Raw genomic sequence first — 14,964 nt, 5'->3', positions numbered from 1 at the left:
CGGACAGCCTCCATTGCTAACTACCTCTGTCAACGAATACCCCCCGTTCTCTCTTCCCACCTTCTTCTTTTCTTTCCTCCAAACCCAACTCAAGCTTCATAGAACCTCACAACTATCGACTATTTCATGATGACGTCGCTCATGGATCACCAAGCTCGTGAGACTGTCGGATACTCCTTCTCTGAGTCCACAGCTTCCGGTGTCAAGCAACATGGATTCTACCCGTACGAAGCTTCGAATCCGTCATATTTAGAAGGACGCTAGCTGACACTCTTATTCTCCTTCAGTTACACCGACAATGGTGGCTCGACTCTAGGCATCACAGGCTCCGACTTCGCCATCCTGGCTGGCGACACCCGTTCCACATCCGGTTACAATATCAACTCTCGCATGGTTCCCAAGGTCTTCAAGATTGGTGGCGATGACGAAACAGGCGAGGGAGCCAACATCATCCTCTCCGTGGTGGGATTCGCCGCGGACGGTACTGCCCTCAAGGAACGACTCGATACTGTGGTCAAGATGTACAAGTACCAGCACGGGAAACCCATGACCGTTTCCGCCTGTGCCCAGCGCCTGTCGACTATCCTATACCAGAAGCGGTTCTTCCCTTACTACGTACACGCCATCTTGGCCGGTCTGGATGAGGAGGGCAAGGGAGCTTTGTACAGCTACGATCCCGTGGGTTCATACGAGAGGGAGCAATGCCGTGCTGCCGGTGCTGCTGCTAGCTTGATCATGCCTTTCCTGGATAACCAGGTCAACTTCAAGAACCAATACATTCCTGGAAGCGGGGAGGGTCATGCTCTTGCGGCGAAGAAGGCCGAGCCTCTGCCTCTAGAAACGGTCAAGGGTCTCGTACGGGACGCCTTCACGAGTTCGGTGGAGCGACACATTGAGGTTGGTGATAATTTGCAAATGGTCATTATCACCAAGGATGGGATTCAGGAGGTGTATCACCCACTGAAGAAGGATTAGAGGCGAGGGTGTCATTCTGTCTACGATAGTTTTCTAATGCAAGGAATTTTTTGACTTGGGTGAATCACTTTGTTCAAAATATATTTGAAAGAAAGACTAGATAGTTTTTTTCAAGATTGATTTCTTGATGTCGTCACGCGTGTAAGATATCTTGAAACATAAAAAAAGAGACCCAATTGAAAATGCTCCTGAACGCCCATACCATGCCGGGAATCGATATCGATGTGAATGAATCAGAATCGCTCCTTCATGCGAGAAGCAACAGTTCGGAGGTTGCCATAGACCTTGCCCTGTTTTGTATTAGAAGAGTCTCAAAAGAGGGTGGGATATCATTTTGCGGCAAAGACTTACTGGAGGGCTGCCGAGAATGAGGCTGACAATAGCCTCTCGGGCAATGTGAATGTTCTTGAATCCACCCAAAATGTGGATCTTCTGGTCGGCCAACACCACACGGGTCCGGCTAGCATTCTCAATGGCGAACTTGGTCTTTCCATCCTTGCCAGCAATACGACCAATCGCACGGCCAAGATGCTCTCCGTTGAGCGTCTTCACATCCTTAATTTCGAAAGTCTGGATATACAGATCATCCAATCGGAGAAGAGCAATCGCATCGTCAATGTCGAAGCCGTAAGTGAATGCCCTGATGAAGTCGGCACCCTTTTGGAGGGCACCAACGTCGGCGGTGAACTTGGAGGTCCGTAGTTCGACAGCTCGGCTCTTGATGTTCATGCGCACTTGGAGCTTGAGGTGCTCGACGATGGGAGGGCAGATTTTGGTCCAGTTGGCTTTGAGGGGTGTCATGCGGTGAGGAGGAACGGGCACCTTGCGTGTCTCGATGCGATAAGCGGTATTGGTCTCCTTTGCAGGTGTGAAAACGGGGCGGCCCTCTTCGTCGATGCGCATCTCATTGTCTGCCGTAGAATCGGCCACCGGGTTGGTGACATCGGGCTCCGTCGCTCCCTGGGCATCGATCAAAATCTCATCATCCTGGTCTAGTGAATTGTTAGCGCATGTCGCACTCGGTCGGCATCTCGGGGCACTGCACTTACCCATAGCTTGGACCGGTTGCTGGAGAGCAGAAACTTCCGCCGGCTGGCGGAGGGCAGTTGGGGCAGGCATTGTTGTGTTGTGGTGTTGTAGTATTGACAAATATCCGTAAAAAAAGTCGAGAATAATCTGTTATCGCAGAAATTATCAGTGGCGGGCCCCTCGCCGAAAAAAGAAGTGTGGGCGGCTGGATTTTTCGGTGCAAACAAGACAAACGCCCGATGATTTCATGCTTCCCCATTCTAAGCTTTGGCCGCCCGAAAGCCTCGACCTCTCGTTCCCTCTCTCTCTCCTGCTTTCTTCAACAGACCACAGGATGTGAAGATCCCCCAAAATGTCCGCAAATTTCGGACGCCGGCTATACGCCCATCTTTGGGAATCGGCACATCCATTCCTCGGCCGCATACGACCGAATCGCGTGCCCGGTCCCGACGCTTCCTCGAGAACCGCCTTTGACTCGATTTTCGCCAACCATAGACGCTTATCGTCAGCCCCCGGAAAGCCCACCCAGCTAACGCGGCGATTTGCTTCTGGGGGATTCCTGGTGCTCGTGTCTCCAAGCTCGACAGCGGCAGAAACTAGCGCCGCGTGCATTATTCCATCAAAAAAGTTGACTGCTCAGTATATCTGGAAGCGCGCTTTGCATACTCCGAATGACCGTTTACGTGAAGGAGCCTCTTCTAAAGACTCAAAATCTCCGAAAGATGACGAACACCCTCAAAAAGTCCAAAAGACTGATGACCATTCCCCTCCTCACTCCTCCCCTTCAAACGCCTCTCAAGATTCGCCCCCATCTACGTCTTCATCCACACCTCCTCATCGCCACCATTTAATGGACCGTTTGCCGCATATGCCGCATGTACATCGACCCACAAAAGAAGAGCTTCTGGCTGCAGCAACTGGATTTTGGTCGCGCCTCAAGGTGCGATTCAAGTGGTTTTCTATCCGCAGTGTCCGACCTTACAACTTGGATGAGATTACGGCGCTTTTCTCATGGGTTCTTCTCGGTCATGTGGTTTGGGTAGTTGTTGGAACTACAACATTTTTCTCACTTCTCATCCTTGCTATCAATACAGTCTTTGCGCAAGGTATGCTGCCCAGGTCCAAATTCAGCGAGACTAAAATAAGTGCTAACTGTTCAATAGAAACACTCGCTGGGTGGGTTGGTAACTACTTGACCAAGTCATCCGGAGTCAAGGTTGTCTTTGAATCCGCTATTGTCCCCAAGTGGAGAGGCGGCGTTATTACGTTCAAAAATGTTTTCGTGTCGAGGCGGCCTGGCCAAGGCACTGGCTACGTTAGCAAAGGTTCCCCCACGACGGCCGCTGCAGCCGCTGCCGCCGCGGCTCGCGGTGAACATGAAAACGGGTCCGAGGAGTCGGCCGTGCCCGAGGAGGAAGATACAAATTACACCCAATTCGACCTCTCTATCGAAACCGTCAATGTGACTTTATCATTCACGAAATGGCTCAACGGAAAGGGCCCTCTTCGGGATGTCGAAGTCAAGGGTATTCGAGGTGTCGTCGATCGCCGCCACGTCTGGTGGCCAGCCGAAGATTTAGACCCTTTGTCTTATCGTCACGAGCATAACCCCGGCGATTTCGAGATTGATTCATTCAAGATGCACGATGTGCTTGTTTCAATCTATCAGCCTGACAATTTTAGACCATTCTCTGTCAGCATCTTCTCTTGCGACCTTCCACAGCTCCGAAGGCAGTGGCTCTTCTACGATTTCCTTTCCGCCAACATGATGTCCGGATCCTTCGATAACTCACTTTTTACAATCCACCCCCGCCAAACCCATGGCTTTACCGGAGCTCGCCTGGAAGATGGCATGGAGGAAGATGGCAAACCCAGCCCATGGAAGAAACATAACCGTATCCGGGTCGATGGACTGAATATCGACCATCTCAACCGTGGTGTCCAAGGTCCATTTTCATGGATTCACGAAGGAACCGTAGACATTGTCGCGGATATCATGCTCCCCGTCGAAAACGACGAGAGCATCGCCAAGGTCATGGCAGACTTCTACGACCGACTGGAAGCCACTGTCACCTCCAACCAATACACCGAGACCTTGTCTCAACGATCTCAAAAAGACCCCGAGTCATTATCAGAGGCCGATAAGCGCTTCATTGCAATGGATCTACGCGTCAATCTCAACAACGTCCGAGCCGCAGTTCCAATCTTTACCCGAGACCTCTCCTATATCAACAACGCCCTCATTCGACCAATTGTCGCATACATCAACTCCAAGCGCACTTTTATCCCTATCAATTGTCGTCTCGTCAAACGTGCCAGTGACTTTGATGGAAGCTGGACTATCTTCGACAGTGGCTTGATGGACGACCTCTCAGCAGCCGTAAGCATCTTTTCCCTCCATTCTTGATAGTATATGCATACTAACCTTATCGATAGACTTATGATGCGTTTGCACGAGACGTTGTAGACGATGAAGCCCGCAAACGGCGTTTCAAGAAGGTTGGATTTTGGTCCCTTCAGCTGGCGGCCCAGGCCATCTTCATAGGCATGGCCGGCAACATCGCATGATTCTGTACATTCATACCTTATCTCATGAGTTTTCTTCTGCATTTGGTGCGGAGGAAGCCATCTTGGCGTTGGAGGGCTCTGTATCATAGCAACATCTTTCTGCATTTCGAGGAGTCTGGAGCATCTCGTGGATCTATCCATCCACCTTTGGTTTGTGGGCGGAAACTCGCTCCCCTCTACACATTACTATCAAATCTACTGGCTTGTACCATATACCATTTGCTCGTCCTTTGCAATGTAGTAACTATAGAGCGTTCTACAAGAATGAATCTTGAATATGGATATTCAAACTACTTTCATATTCTGTAAATGTTCGATTCTCGACTAACGGGCTAGATATACTTAAATCTAAGGTCTTTTCAGAAACGCCTTTGTAAATATCCTTCTAGGCCTATTTCTAATTCACTATTTAGCGTGAAGAAATTTGTAGCCAAAGCCGGTTTAGAAACCGGAAAAGCGGATCGCCACCAAAGGCTCATTTCACGTTTCTCGCTTCTTGTTTCTCTTTTTCGGTTTAGCTGTCACCTCGTCGGCAGTGGGCTCCACTGGGGAACTCGCAACTAAACTAAACAGCAAAAGTAGTTAATTAAACCCGATAGAAGTTCAAATTACACCCCTTTTCTCGCATTTAATTTCTCTTCTCTTCTCTATCGATCTGGGGGAAAAACCCAAGGCCCGGCTTGTTTGACTGTTTGGCTCATTTGACTCTTTTTGACTCTTGTTGGCTGAGACACCCGTTCTCTTTCCCCCTTTCTTTTCATGCCCGAAGCTTCAGCTCCTCTCCAAGGACCCGCATCCCGCCGTCTCACGCTTTGGTCACACTTTACCCCCCCCCCCCAGTCTCCCGAGACCCCCTCTGATGCTTGAATCATGTCGCAGCGGCGAGGCAGCGAAGAGGGCTCTCCAGGGCCCTCCAGAAACCAACCTCCGCCTGGTGCATACCCGCCTCTAAATACGGGTCTTATCCCTCGAGATTACCTAGCGCGATCCGACATGGCTACACGCCCCCATATCTCACCTTCCCCTCTACAAACCAACTCACTCCCTCAGTCCTATCGACGCGACGATTCCCCCATCTCTCAGAGTCCGCTTTCTCCACGATCGACCGCCAACTCCTCTCCGTCCCAAAACCGATCGCCTATATCTCGTATAGCCAATGCGCCGTTCCCAGCACCCCCTTCCAACTCTGGCCATCCCATGTCCCAGTCCCCCGATATGGTGGGCGCGGACCAGTTGGATATGCCCGTTAGGCATGGCGATGGGGATATTGCCAAACCGCCTGGTGCGTCCGAGCCCGATCGCTCCGCGCCGTCACCTGTCAGCTCTGTGCTGTCGGCACCCGGAGACCGTCCAACTCCCCGCGTCATGCCTCGCACCTCGTCGATTGACTCGGCGATTTCTTCGTTGTCCTCTGCCTCCCAGCGATCGACCTTCGATGCCAAGTCCTTGAGCCCGGCTGATATCAGTAACCTTATAACTGCTGCTGGCTCTGCGGAGGCGGTAATTTTGCACCTCCTGAAGGAGAAACACCAAGCAGCATCGCAGAATTCTCAGCTCTGGAAGTTGGTTGACAAACAGCGGACGCTGATTTTGGGGCTCAACAAGGATCTGGATCGTGCGTTCAAAGAGAAGGAAAAATATAAAAAGAAACTCAAGGATCTACAGGACTCTGCGCCTCCAGTGCCAGCTGTTGATACTTCAATCCCGCGAACGATCTTGGCTGACACGGATCCCCGTGCTAGCCAGACCACCATCGTTCCGAGTAGCGAGAACAAGGGTGGAGAGCGAGGGATTGAACAGTCAACAGCTGTTCCCCCGATTGCGACGTCTGGGCTGCCTCGAGGAGGAACCGAGGCAAGTCCTCGCTCAGCAGGCAGTCTTTCATCCCCTATTGGACCCGACGGGCAGAAGCTACCACATCCAATTCGCAAGCCACCGCCAGCACCCTTGAACCTGCGACAAGGTGGCCATCCTCGTGAAGAGATTGTCGACGCTGATTCCGACTCCGACTACGGTGATGGACGAGACGCGGAGGAAAGGTCGAGTTCGGACCGTGGAAGGAGAAAAACACGTGAAGAAGATGATCGAGACCGCGAGACTGGCCTGCAGAAAGATATGGGCGCACAAGGTTCCGTGGGTGCAGCCAAATTCGAGGTCCCCTATGGCTCGCAGGATCGTGGCGGTAACCCGATGGTCTCTCGTGAGCTAGTAACGAGATCGCCACCAAATGTCGGCGCAACCGGGTCCCTGGGATCGGTCCTGAATTCCCGACCCACCCCCTCGGCTTCGAATGGGCGCACTATGGTTTCTATGGTTTCTATGGCTTCTATGCCGAAAAGCCCAGGTCTGCCAATGAGCCCACGGCCAGAGGATCGACCTATCGGGTCCCCGCTGCCACGAATGCCCCGAGATTTTGCAGCTCAGGCAGGCTATAACCTCGGAGGTATACCTATATCTCCAAGAGCGTCAAACTACCCGACCAGTTTTGCAGATGCTCAGTCCATGAACGGGAGACCCGGGGGTCCAATTCCCTCGATTGATCCCACGGTCAAGATTGACAGCCCGAGATCCGCACGGTTCCCGAATACTTCCATCTATCAAGGCCTAGTGTCGGATGAATATCCCGGCCTTCTTCTCCCACCAAATGCCCTCCCGCTTATTCAGGTTCGGGTGTCCTCCTCCCGGCTACGACCGTCTAGGAATAGCTATATGGTGTCCAAGCCATTGGACGAGGAACCAGTTTTCACCCTGAGCGTCATCTCCAGATCTGAGATGGCGGAGCTTTGGCGCGTGGAGAAAGTTATAGCATCTCTCCCTCAGTTAGATCACCAGATCCGACAGTTGGCCTCTTTTGCTGGAAAATTGCCTGATCGTACCATTTTCAGCGGCCATTCCCCGGCCAAGGTGGATGCACGCCGCGCCGCACTGAACACATACTTCGACAGCCTTTTGGATACTCCTATGGATGAGAGAGCGGCATTGGTTATTTGCCAGTTCCTCACTAATGATGCCATCGAGCCTCGTGACGATGAGACCAGCCTTGTAAAGGGTTCTGGCCAAGCGAAACAGGACATGCCCAGAGGACCGGATGGCAAACCCAGAAAGGAAGGTTATTTGACCAAGCGAGGCAAGAACTTCGGCGGTTGGAAGGCCCGTTACTTCGTGCTGCATGGGCCGGAGCTGAAGTACTATGAGGCTCCTGGTGGCCCTCACATGGGAACTATCAAGCTCCTTCATGCACAAATTGGCAAGCAGTCTCAAAACTCCACCAGTCAAAGCAATTCGCCCCCAGGCACTGAGGAGGACACTGACAATCAGTATCGCCATGCATTCCTTATCCTGGAACCGAAGAAGAAAGATTCATCTGCTCTTGTGCGCCATGTGCTTTGTGGTGAGAGTGATGAGGAGCGCGATCAATGGGTGGATGCGTTGATGGAGTACGTGGAAGCGCCTTCTTCGGACAATGAGAGCCGCGGAAATGCATCATCGAAGCAGACCCAATCCAAATCTTCTAGTGCTGGGTCCAAGAACAAGGGCTCCAAGGACGGGAACAAACGACCAGGCCGTGGAGTTGATAGTCCCGACCAAGAAGGTGGAGGTGCTGTGCAAGGATTTAGTTTCGATGATACTGTTGCAGCTGAGCCTCCTATCATCGGTTCTTCCCTTGAACAGGCCCCTCGATCTCCACACATCCCCGGCCTGTCCACCGACTTCCGAGACTTGAACCAGTCTGCGGCTGACCCGACCATGCAGTCGCCCAAGATTATTTCGGGACCTACCAATGCCACGGTAATCCAGGATGTGGGAGCCTGGGGTAACAAGCCGACGGCTACAACTACGTCGGTCAAGGAGAAAAAGCGCAGCATCTGGGGCTTCCGCACGAGATCATCCTTTGACCTGGCTGCACAGGCTAGCGAGACAGCCGCACCAGTCGAGCGCAGGGAGAACGTCAAGCCTGTCTTCGGTATTCCCTTGGCGGAAGCTGTTCAGGATTGCGGTCCGATTGGCGTTGAGGCAGATCTCCCTGCTGTGGTCTATCGCTGCATCGAATACCTGCATTCTAAGGATGCCGCCTTGGAAGAAGGCATTTTTCGCTTGAGTGGCTCTAATGTTGTGATCAAGGCATTGAAAGAGCGGTTCAATAATGAAGGAGATGTTGATTTCTTGACCGGAGATCAGTATTATGATGTTCATGCTGTCGCATCTCTCTTCAAGCAATATCTGCGTGAACTTCCGACAACAGTGTTGACTCGGGAGCTCCACTTGGACTTCCTTCGTGTTCTTGGTATGATTCCCATCTTCTTTTTCTTTCAATTCCATATGTCATCAAATGCTAATATGTTTCAACAGAACTCGATGATAAGCAGAAGAAGGTCCTTGCCTTCAATGCGCTGGTCCACCGACTGCCAAAGCCGAACCTTTCACTGCTGCGAGCACTCTCGCTGTTCTTGATTGAGATTGTCAACAATTCGGATGTGAACAAGATGACCGTCCGAAATGTGGGCATTGTCTTTGCTCCCACGTTGAATATCCCGGCACCAGTGTTCTCGATGTTCCTCACCGACTTTGATAGCATCTTTGGGGATGCTGGCTCCAACTCACCAGCTCCAGCTGTAGAGTTGACTGTGGAACACAGTCTATCGCCTGACGATGTTCGGTCACCCCGCCACCAAATGTTCTCAGACATCCCAACCCCTTCTTATAATCAGACCTCCTTCCGTGGCCCTGGCGATGGCTCGGGTGGTCATGTTGACAATTCTCGTGCTCCACACGAGACGGGCTTCATCCCAATGCAGCCCTCTTACGAACAACCGGGTTATAGGAATGATGCCTACAACCAGCACCCCGGAGCACCGAGTCAATACCACTCATTGAATGGGATGTTGAACCCGAACTCGGACGATACTCGTTCAGCCAAGGCCAAGAGGCGGGAAAGCTCCATGCTTTTTATGGAGAGCAGTATGTGATGATTGACACGCAACCCTCAAATAACACCAACTAATCTTTCATCTCCAGCACCAGATGACTATTCTCTCCACCAGGGCAATAAATAATCGACCAGACACATCCATGTCGCCCTTTTACCTCAAAACCATGCTTCAATTCCGGAACTTTCTACACGCCTCTTTGATTATGAATTGCACGCAGAATGACGACTTTACCACCCACTTGGCACCCAGCAGAGTCGCGCGGGAATGTTTTAATGATAATGGTAATCAGGACGAGGCTGCAATATTCGAGGTTTTGACTTTCAAGCCTTGAAACTACTTTTTATCTCGTTGACGACTTTTCTCTTTCACTTTCTTTTCTTTATGTGTGATCTATCGTTGTATTGATCTACCGTTATACCCCCTTCTTTATTCTTCTTTCGCTCTTCTTCTTATTTAAACCTTCGCTTGGTTCTCTCTTCCCATTGGATTTTCTCTTTTGCAATTTTTCTTCTATTGCTTTGCCAGATGGTTTCGATTTTTTCAACGATTTGATCTGGTGCACAGCGTGATGGTATTTCTTGATATAGTACACGTCTTTTTATCATAATTCACTTTCAAATTGCCTCAGTCAAATTTCTGAAAGCACGCAAAATCTAGGTTCAGTTCGTTATATACCGTAAAAGAATTGTCGTTCACATCCTCATTCCGTCGCCTCTAGAACCGCCTCGTGCGCTCTCCCCGCCAGAAACCCAGCAGCTCACCATTTTCCCGAGTCCAGTCCCGCACATTATCCACCAAAGCCTTGGCCATACCCTTATTCTTCGCCTTTCCATCAGACGGACCGCGGCTGTGACCAAGCCCGGACGATGTATGCTCGCCAGTGGCATATTCAGAGCCCATACTAGGCAGCACATTCTCGCCTGCACTCAGACTAACAAACAGCGCGAACGGAACCAACCAGACACATAGACCGAAATACGAGGCCACCTCCGAGAAAGACGGCATATCCTCGTAGTCAACCTGGTACGGCTGGCGCCAATTACCCTCATTGCGCCGGGACGCAGGCAGCGGCTTCGAGAAGTGGCGGAACCATAGCCAGTGGTTGAGGAGGACGAGCACGCAAGATAGAATGAAGAATGGATCGGTCAGTTTGACGATTGGGAAACGGCGCAGATTGCTGGCGTAGACGAGGTGCGAGAGGATGCTGAGGAGGGAGAGCGAGATTGGGAAGCGATCAATTAGAACGAGGAGGACTTGGATGCCGATTATCGTGTATATGAGGCGGCTTAGGAGGCGGCTGGCGAGGACGGTGTGTTCCTCGACAAGCTCGGAGAGGTAGTATAGGCCCGATGCTGAAGTGGTGGTAGAGTTAGATTTAGTTCCGGCTTGGTGATCTCGTGAGCTGGGTGATTCGGAGCTTGCGGGTGGACTTTACCGATAGCTAGGGTGAGGAAGGCGAAGCCTACTATCACCCCTAGGTATCCTACTAGAGGTAGGATCCACATAGTGAAGGGTCGGTTTGTGGAATGGCGGTGGTGGAAGTTGAAGAAGTGGAGAGCTGTAGAGAGCTGGGATGGAAAGCGAAAGGTGTCGCAAACCCGCAATGACGCTCCCGGAGACGGAACTCATGCCTGATTATTCAGGTGTCCACCCCGCTCCCAAAAAATTAATTATCTCGGCCATCCGCTTTTATTTCTTATTGAGAATCGACAATCTTGGACACTGTCCGACTACAGCCCACCATGTCGCGCCCCGAAGATATCCTGTATGTTGATTCTGCTCCGGAAGACTCGGTGTATCTTTTAATCTAACTACCTTGTGATTACAGCCCGCCCGACCTGTTCTACAACGACAATGAGTCCCGCAAGTATACAACCTCGTCGCGTATCCGGAATATCCAAGCCGACATGACCCACCGCGCCCTCGAGCTCCTCGACCTGAAGTCTCCCTCGCTGATCCTTGATGTCGGATGCGGCTCCGGTCTATCAGGCGAGATGTTGTCCGAAGTTGCCCCCGAAGACGGCGGCCCACACACCTGGGTCGGCATGGATATTGCCCCCAGCATGCTGGACGTGGCTCTGCAGCGCGAAGTCGAGGGTGATCTTTTCCTCGCAGATATTGGTCAGGGTGTTCCCTTCCGACCTGGTACTTTTGATGCGGCTATTAGCATCAGTGCTATTCAATGGCTGTGCAATGCGGAGACCAGCGATGTTAGTCCCGAGGGCCGTCTGAAGCGTTTCTTCGAGGGTCTATACGCGAGTCTGCGTCGTGGTGGACGGGCCGTATGCCAGTTCTATCCTAAGAACGATATCCAGCGGAGCATGATCAGCGGTGCGGCTATCAAGGCTGGTTTCGGCGCTGGTATGCTGGAGGATGATCCGGGTACTAAGAACAGCAAGCTCTATCTTGTTTTGACTGTCGGTGGTGGTGGTTTGCAGGGTGATATTACTGGTGTTGTTAATGGCATGGATGATGTGAATGTTCTTGATGCGCGGAGGAAGGCTGCTGAGGTGAATGGTGCGCGGGGCCCGGCGAGAAAGGGCGATAAGGCTTGGATTATGAGGAAGAAGGAGCAGATGCAGAAGAAGGGCAAGGTCGTCAAGGCGAACTCCAAGTATACTGGTCGCAAGAGACGTATCGCTTTCTGATTGCGGTCAAGATGTCTTGGCAATCCCTTTTCTTTCTTCCCGGGTGTCGACGTGGACTCGATCACCCGGATGGCTGTGCCTCTTCGGAGTGTGTGGCCACTCAAAATGTCCTGTGATACCCTTTTTCTTTCCGGTCGATAACGATACCCTCCGCATGTCGACAATGAGGCGAGGAGTTCACTCCTTGGCCTGGCTCTTGGAGATTCACTGCCGAGCATGATCGGTCCGGGGCGAGTACTTCCTTTATTTAGAACTATTATTGGATTTACTCTCTCGCCTCGGCCAATGTTGGCCATTGTGCTGGGATTTAAACGACTCCTGCTCGTCTCCTGTCTACTCAAAAGGTTTCTTGTGTTGGTGTTATCAGGTACGGAGTTATGTTTATGTCTAAAACTTTCTAGAGCAATACAACCATCTGATAAGTCCCGCTGGTCGTCCTGAAAGTAAAGTAAAATTGCACGGCACTTATAGCGAATAGTGGAATAATGCCGTTCTCTGCCTCTACTTGCCTCGTTTATTTAGGGTAGAGGTTCCTACGTTTATTAACTATATTAAGAGTGGATATATCATCTAGACCGAGAGCCTTCTTCTTTCCTGATATCTCCTCGGCCTTCTTTAGCTTTCCCTGATATAAGGCCTCGGCAGCGGGGCCAAGAGAGAGATTCAGTGTCTACTGGTCAGGCAATTTCGAGAACCTCTATGGTTCTTCAACAGTTTCGCCTGATATCACGGGTGATTATAGAGTCAACCTGCTAATTCAACGTTGGGATATCGACCTGGAAATTCAGCAATAAACGGCCAGGTGTTTGGAAGTTCGGAAGTTGATGTACCCAATTAGAAGGTACCTTAGCAGCAGAAGAGTGAGGAGAATGTGTGGACTCAAGTTCTGGAGGCGATAGGCCCAATCTAGACTTCACAGAGGTTGATGGATTTTTGGGTCCGTCCGCGGAAGGCCCTAAGGCATATTCGGATCCCGTCGGTGGTTGAATGACACTACTTGTGCTTAATATCTTTTTAAGGCGCCAGATCCAGAATATTAGTGCAGCGAGGATTGCGATTCCCACCACCGGGCCGATTACTGCTCCAACGATCCAAACTTTCGAGGGTTGGGACCCAGAACTGTTGTTCGAAGCTGTATCCGTTGCTGAGGTTGATACTGTTTGCGATGAGGTATGGGTTGCGATTTATTAGCGAATGAAAATCTCTCTGCTTTCTTTCTGATTTCTTCTTGCTTGCAATGTAATAAAGTACTCACATGAGTCCGTTGTGGATGTTGCAACTGTGGAAGCTGGTACTGTTCGATAGTACGAAGTAGTTCGACCGTCGAGACAACCATACTCCGATAATGGATTTTGGGCACCAGGTGAACTAAATAAATATCCCGGGCCACATGTATAGCCTGGGGCGCTGCGGGACAATGAGTTAACATGGACTACATCTATTTGAGTGCTTATTGAGGAAAGGATATCCCACCATATCAAATACTTATTCTCGAGGGTAGTAAAGAGTCGAGGATACACAAGCAGTTGGAATTGCATTTGTCGCGCCGGATGATGCACAAGCCCAATATGAGCCCGAGGTTGTGAAGATTTGTTGCGTGTCGGGGCAAAGAAAACTGTAGTCTTATTCGCCAATGTCAGTCCGTTCTATACAATGGAAAGCTTACTCGAAAACTCACAGGTACCCGCGGACTCAGTGTATCCAATAAAGTCGGCGCTTTCTCGTTTCAGGAGTATTAGTCTCGCTGTTGGTTCAGCCATGGCTAAGGTTCCGTTTGATATCAGAACCAGGAGTTTGAGTCAAAATTGCGGACGATGAATGATTATTCTATTCTTTCGACGGAACAGGAATGTCGTGTATTATTAAATGCATTCATTCCTCGGAGACTTGTGAAAACGGATACAGGCACTGGGAAGACCCGATGACCCTCTTGGACGCGTCTCTAACCCCCTAGCTTGGCTTATATTGGCATAGTCTACGGATAGCTAAAGCTTGAATACGACGTGAACCGTGAGCTGAATGGCTCACTAGGCACTCTCGGTGACCAAGGACCGCTAAGCTTTGACCGACGTTATTAGCCTATATACATGATTCAATCATTATGGGGCTGTATCAGCAATTATTGCGGTCACAGGGTTTCTCGAGATCGCGTTAACCAGTGCCCAGTGATATTGTATGTTCTGGTACGGAGATAAACTGATAGAGTTCATTAAGGTTGGGGGAAATGCATAACTGTGAGTGGGGAGGCATGCGGCAGGGTGTTCTTTATAGATCCTTTGAATCTCAAGACTTATATGGAGTGTTACTCTCCGAAGACTGAAGTGACGGAGTCTTAGGAGGAGTTGAATGCGACGCTGAGTGAGTAGAGGGTATAAGGGAGGGTTTCTTTTACTTTCAATCGCTACTAAATCCGGCTCTTATCATGAGTGTGAGACATTAGTATCGATTATACATAATAGTGAAATACTCTTCCTCGGCGACACGAGAGTGCGGCTTGGTGTGGACCGGAACACTGGTTAATCCAGCAGGATATATTTATTATTTTGGGACGGAGAAATCGATATGTTCGCCCATAATCTACGAGTAAACAAATAAAGATGTCAGGCAGGTGGTAAGTGGTAGTGTAGTTGTCAGACTACGTATACTGATCATATCATAACCTAAACAAACTCGATTATTGTATGATGGTTCTGTAGGTTTATGGAAGAAGCCGATCAATATAATGAAATGCTCATTCTTAGAATATAAGAAAATTCGATTAAGGGAGCAAAAAACAGCAAAATGAAAGCTCCTATAACGAAAATTGAGAATCG

General features: G+C 50.4%; 6 protein-coding genes across 6 annotated transcripts; 4 read left to right on the top strand and 2 right to left on the bottom strand.

Moving 5' to 3' along the window:
- Positions 1 to 129: 129 nt before the first annotated feature.
- Positions 130 to 975, top strand: prs3 (proteasome core particle subunit beta 6; the record flags this gene model as incomplete). The annotated part of the gene is made up of 2 exons (XM_057146491.1): positions 130 to 224; positions 288 to 975. The coding sequence occupies 2 exons, from the start codon at positions 130 to 132 to the stop codon at positions 973 to 975; spliced, it is 783 nt and encodes a 260-aa protein (XP_057014377.1).
- Positions 976 to 1,208: 233 nt separating this feature from the next.
- On the bottom strand, positions 1,209 to 2,094 carry N7473_000550 (pre-rRNA-processing protein PNO1; the record flags this gene model as incomplete). The annotated part of the gene is made up of 3 exons (XM_057146490.1): positions 1,209 to 1,265; positions 1,327 to 1,967; positions 2,025 to 2,094. The coding sequence occupies 3 exons, from the start codon at positions 2,092 to 2,094 to the stop codon at positions 1,209 to 1,211; spliced, it is 768 nt and encodes a 255-aa protein (XP_057014376.1).
- Positions 2,095 to 2,301: 207 nt separating this feature from the next.
- N7473_000549 (mitochondrial distribution and morphology protein) lies at positions 2,302 to 4,801 on the top strand. The gene is made up of 3 exons (XM_057146489.1): positions 2,302 to 3,110; positions 3,168 to 4,384; positions 4,441 to 4,801. The coding sequence occupies exons 1-3, from the start codon at positions 2,357 to 2,359 to the stop codon at positions 4,570 to 4,572; spliced, it is 2,103 nt and encodes a 700-aa protein (XP_057014375.1). The 5' UTR covers positions 2,302 to 2,356; the 3' UTR covers positions 4,573 to 4,801.
- A 641-nt stretch (positions 4,802 to 5,442) lies between these two features.
- On the top strand, positions 5,443 to 9,626 carry N7473_000548 (GTPase-activating protein BEM3; the record flags this gene model as incomplete). The annotated part of the gene is made up of 3 exons (XM_057146488.1): positions 5,443 to 8,857; positions 8,923 to 9,531; positions 9,589 to 9,626. The coding sequence occupies 3 exons, from the start codon at positions 5,443 to 5,445 to the stop codon at positions 9,624 to 9,626; spliced, it is 4,062 nt and encodes a 1,353-aa protein (XP_057014374.1).
- Positions 9,627 to 10,217: 591 nt separating this feature from the next.
- On the bottom strand, positions 10,218 to 11,008 carry N7473_000547 (uncharacterized protein; the record flags this gene model as incomplete). Its single annotated transcript, XM_057146487.1, has 2 exons — positions 10,218 to 10,855; positions 10,939 to 11,008. 2 exons carry the CDS (start codon positions 11,006 to 11,008, stop codon positions 10,218 to 10,220), a joined length of 708 nt encoding a protein of 235 aa, XP_057014373.1.
- A 237-nt stretch (positions 11,009 to 11,245) lies between these two features.
- On the top strand, positions 11,246 to 12,151 carry N7473_000546 (18S rRNA methyltransferase BUD23; the record flags this gene model as incomplete). Its single annotated transcript, XM_057146486.1, has 2 exons — positions 11,246 to 11,268; positions 11,332 to 12,151. 2 exons carry the CDS (start codon positions 11,246 to 11,248, stop codon positions 12,149 to 12,151), a joined length of 843 nt encoding a protein of 280 aa, XP_057014372.1.
- Between the last annotated feature and the right edge of the window lie 2,813 nt (positions 12,152 to 14,964).

Source organism: Penicillium subrubescens (assembly GCF_028828155.1).
Source record: "Penicillium subrubescens strain IBT 31985 chromosome Unknown utg000001l_segment0_segment0, whole genome shotgun sequence".
In the NCBI taxonomy this organism is placed as follows: domain Eukaryota; kingdom Fungi; phylum Ascomycota; class Eurotiomycetes; order Eurotiales; family Aspergillaceae; genus Penicillium; species Penicillium subrubescens.
Note: the sequence above shows the minus strand (reverse complement) of the source record. Positions and strands in the feature narration are given on the sequence as shown.

Excerpts from the sequence above, each read along its gene's own strand:
- N7473_000549 (XM_057146489.1), top strand. The coding sequence starts at position 2,357 with ATGTCCGCAAATTTCGGACGCCGGCTATACGCCCATCTTTGGGAATCG. Across the intron at positions 3,111-3,167 it reads CAATACAGTCTTTGCGCAAG|AAACACTCGCTGGGTGGGTT; the intron begins GTATGCTGCCCA and ends ACTGTTCAATAG. Across the intron at positions 4,385-4,440 it reads TGGACGACCTCTCAGCAGCC|ACTTATGATGCGTTTGCACG; the intron begins GTAAGCATCTTT and ends CCTTATCGATAG.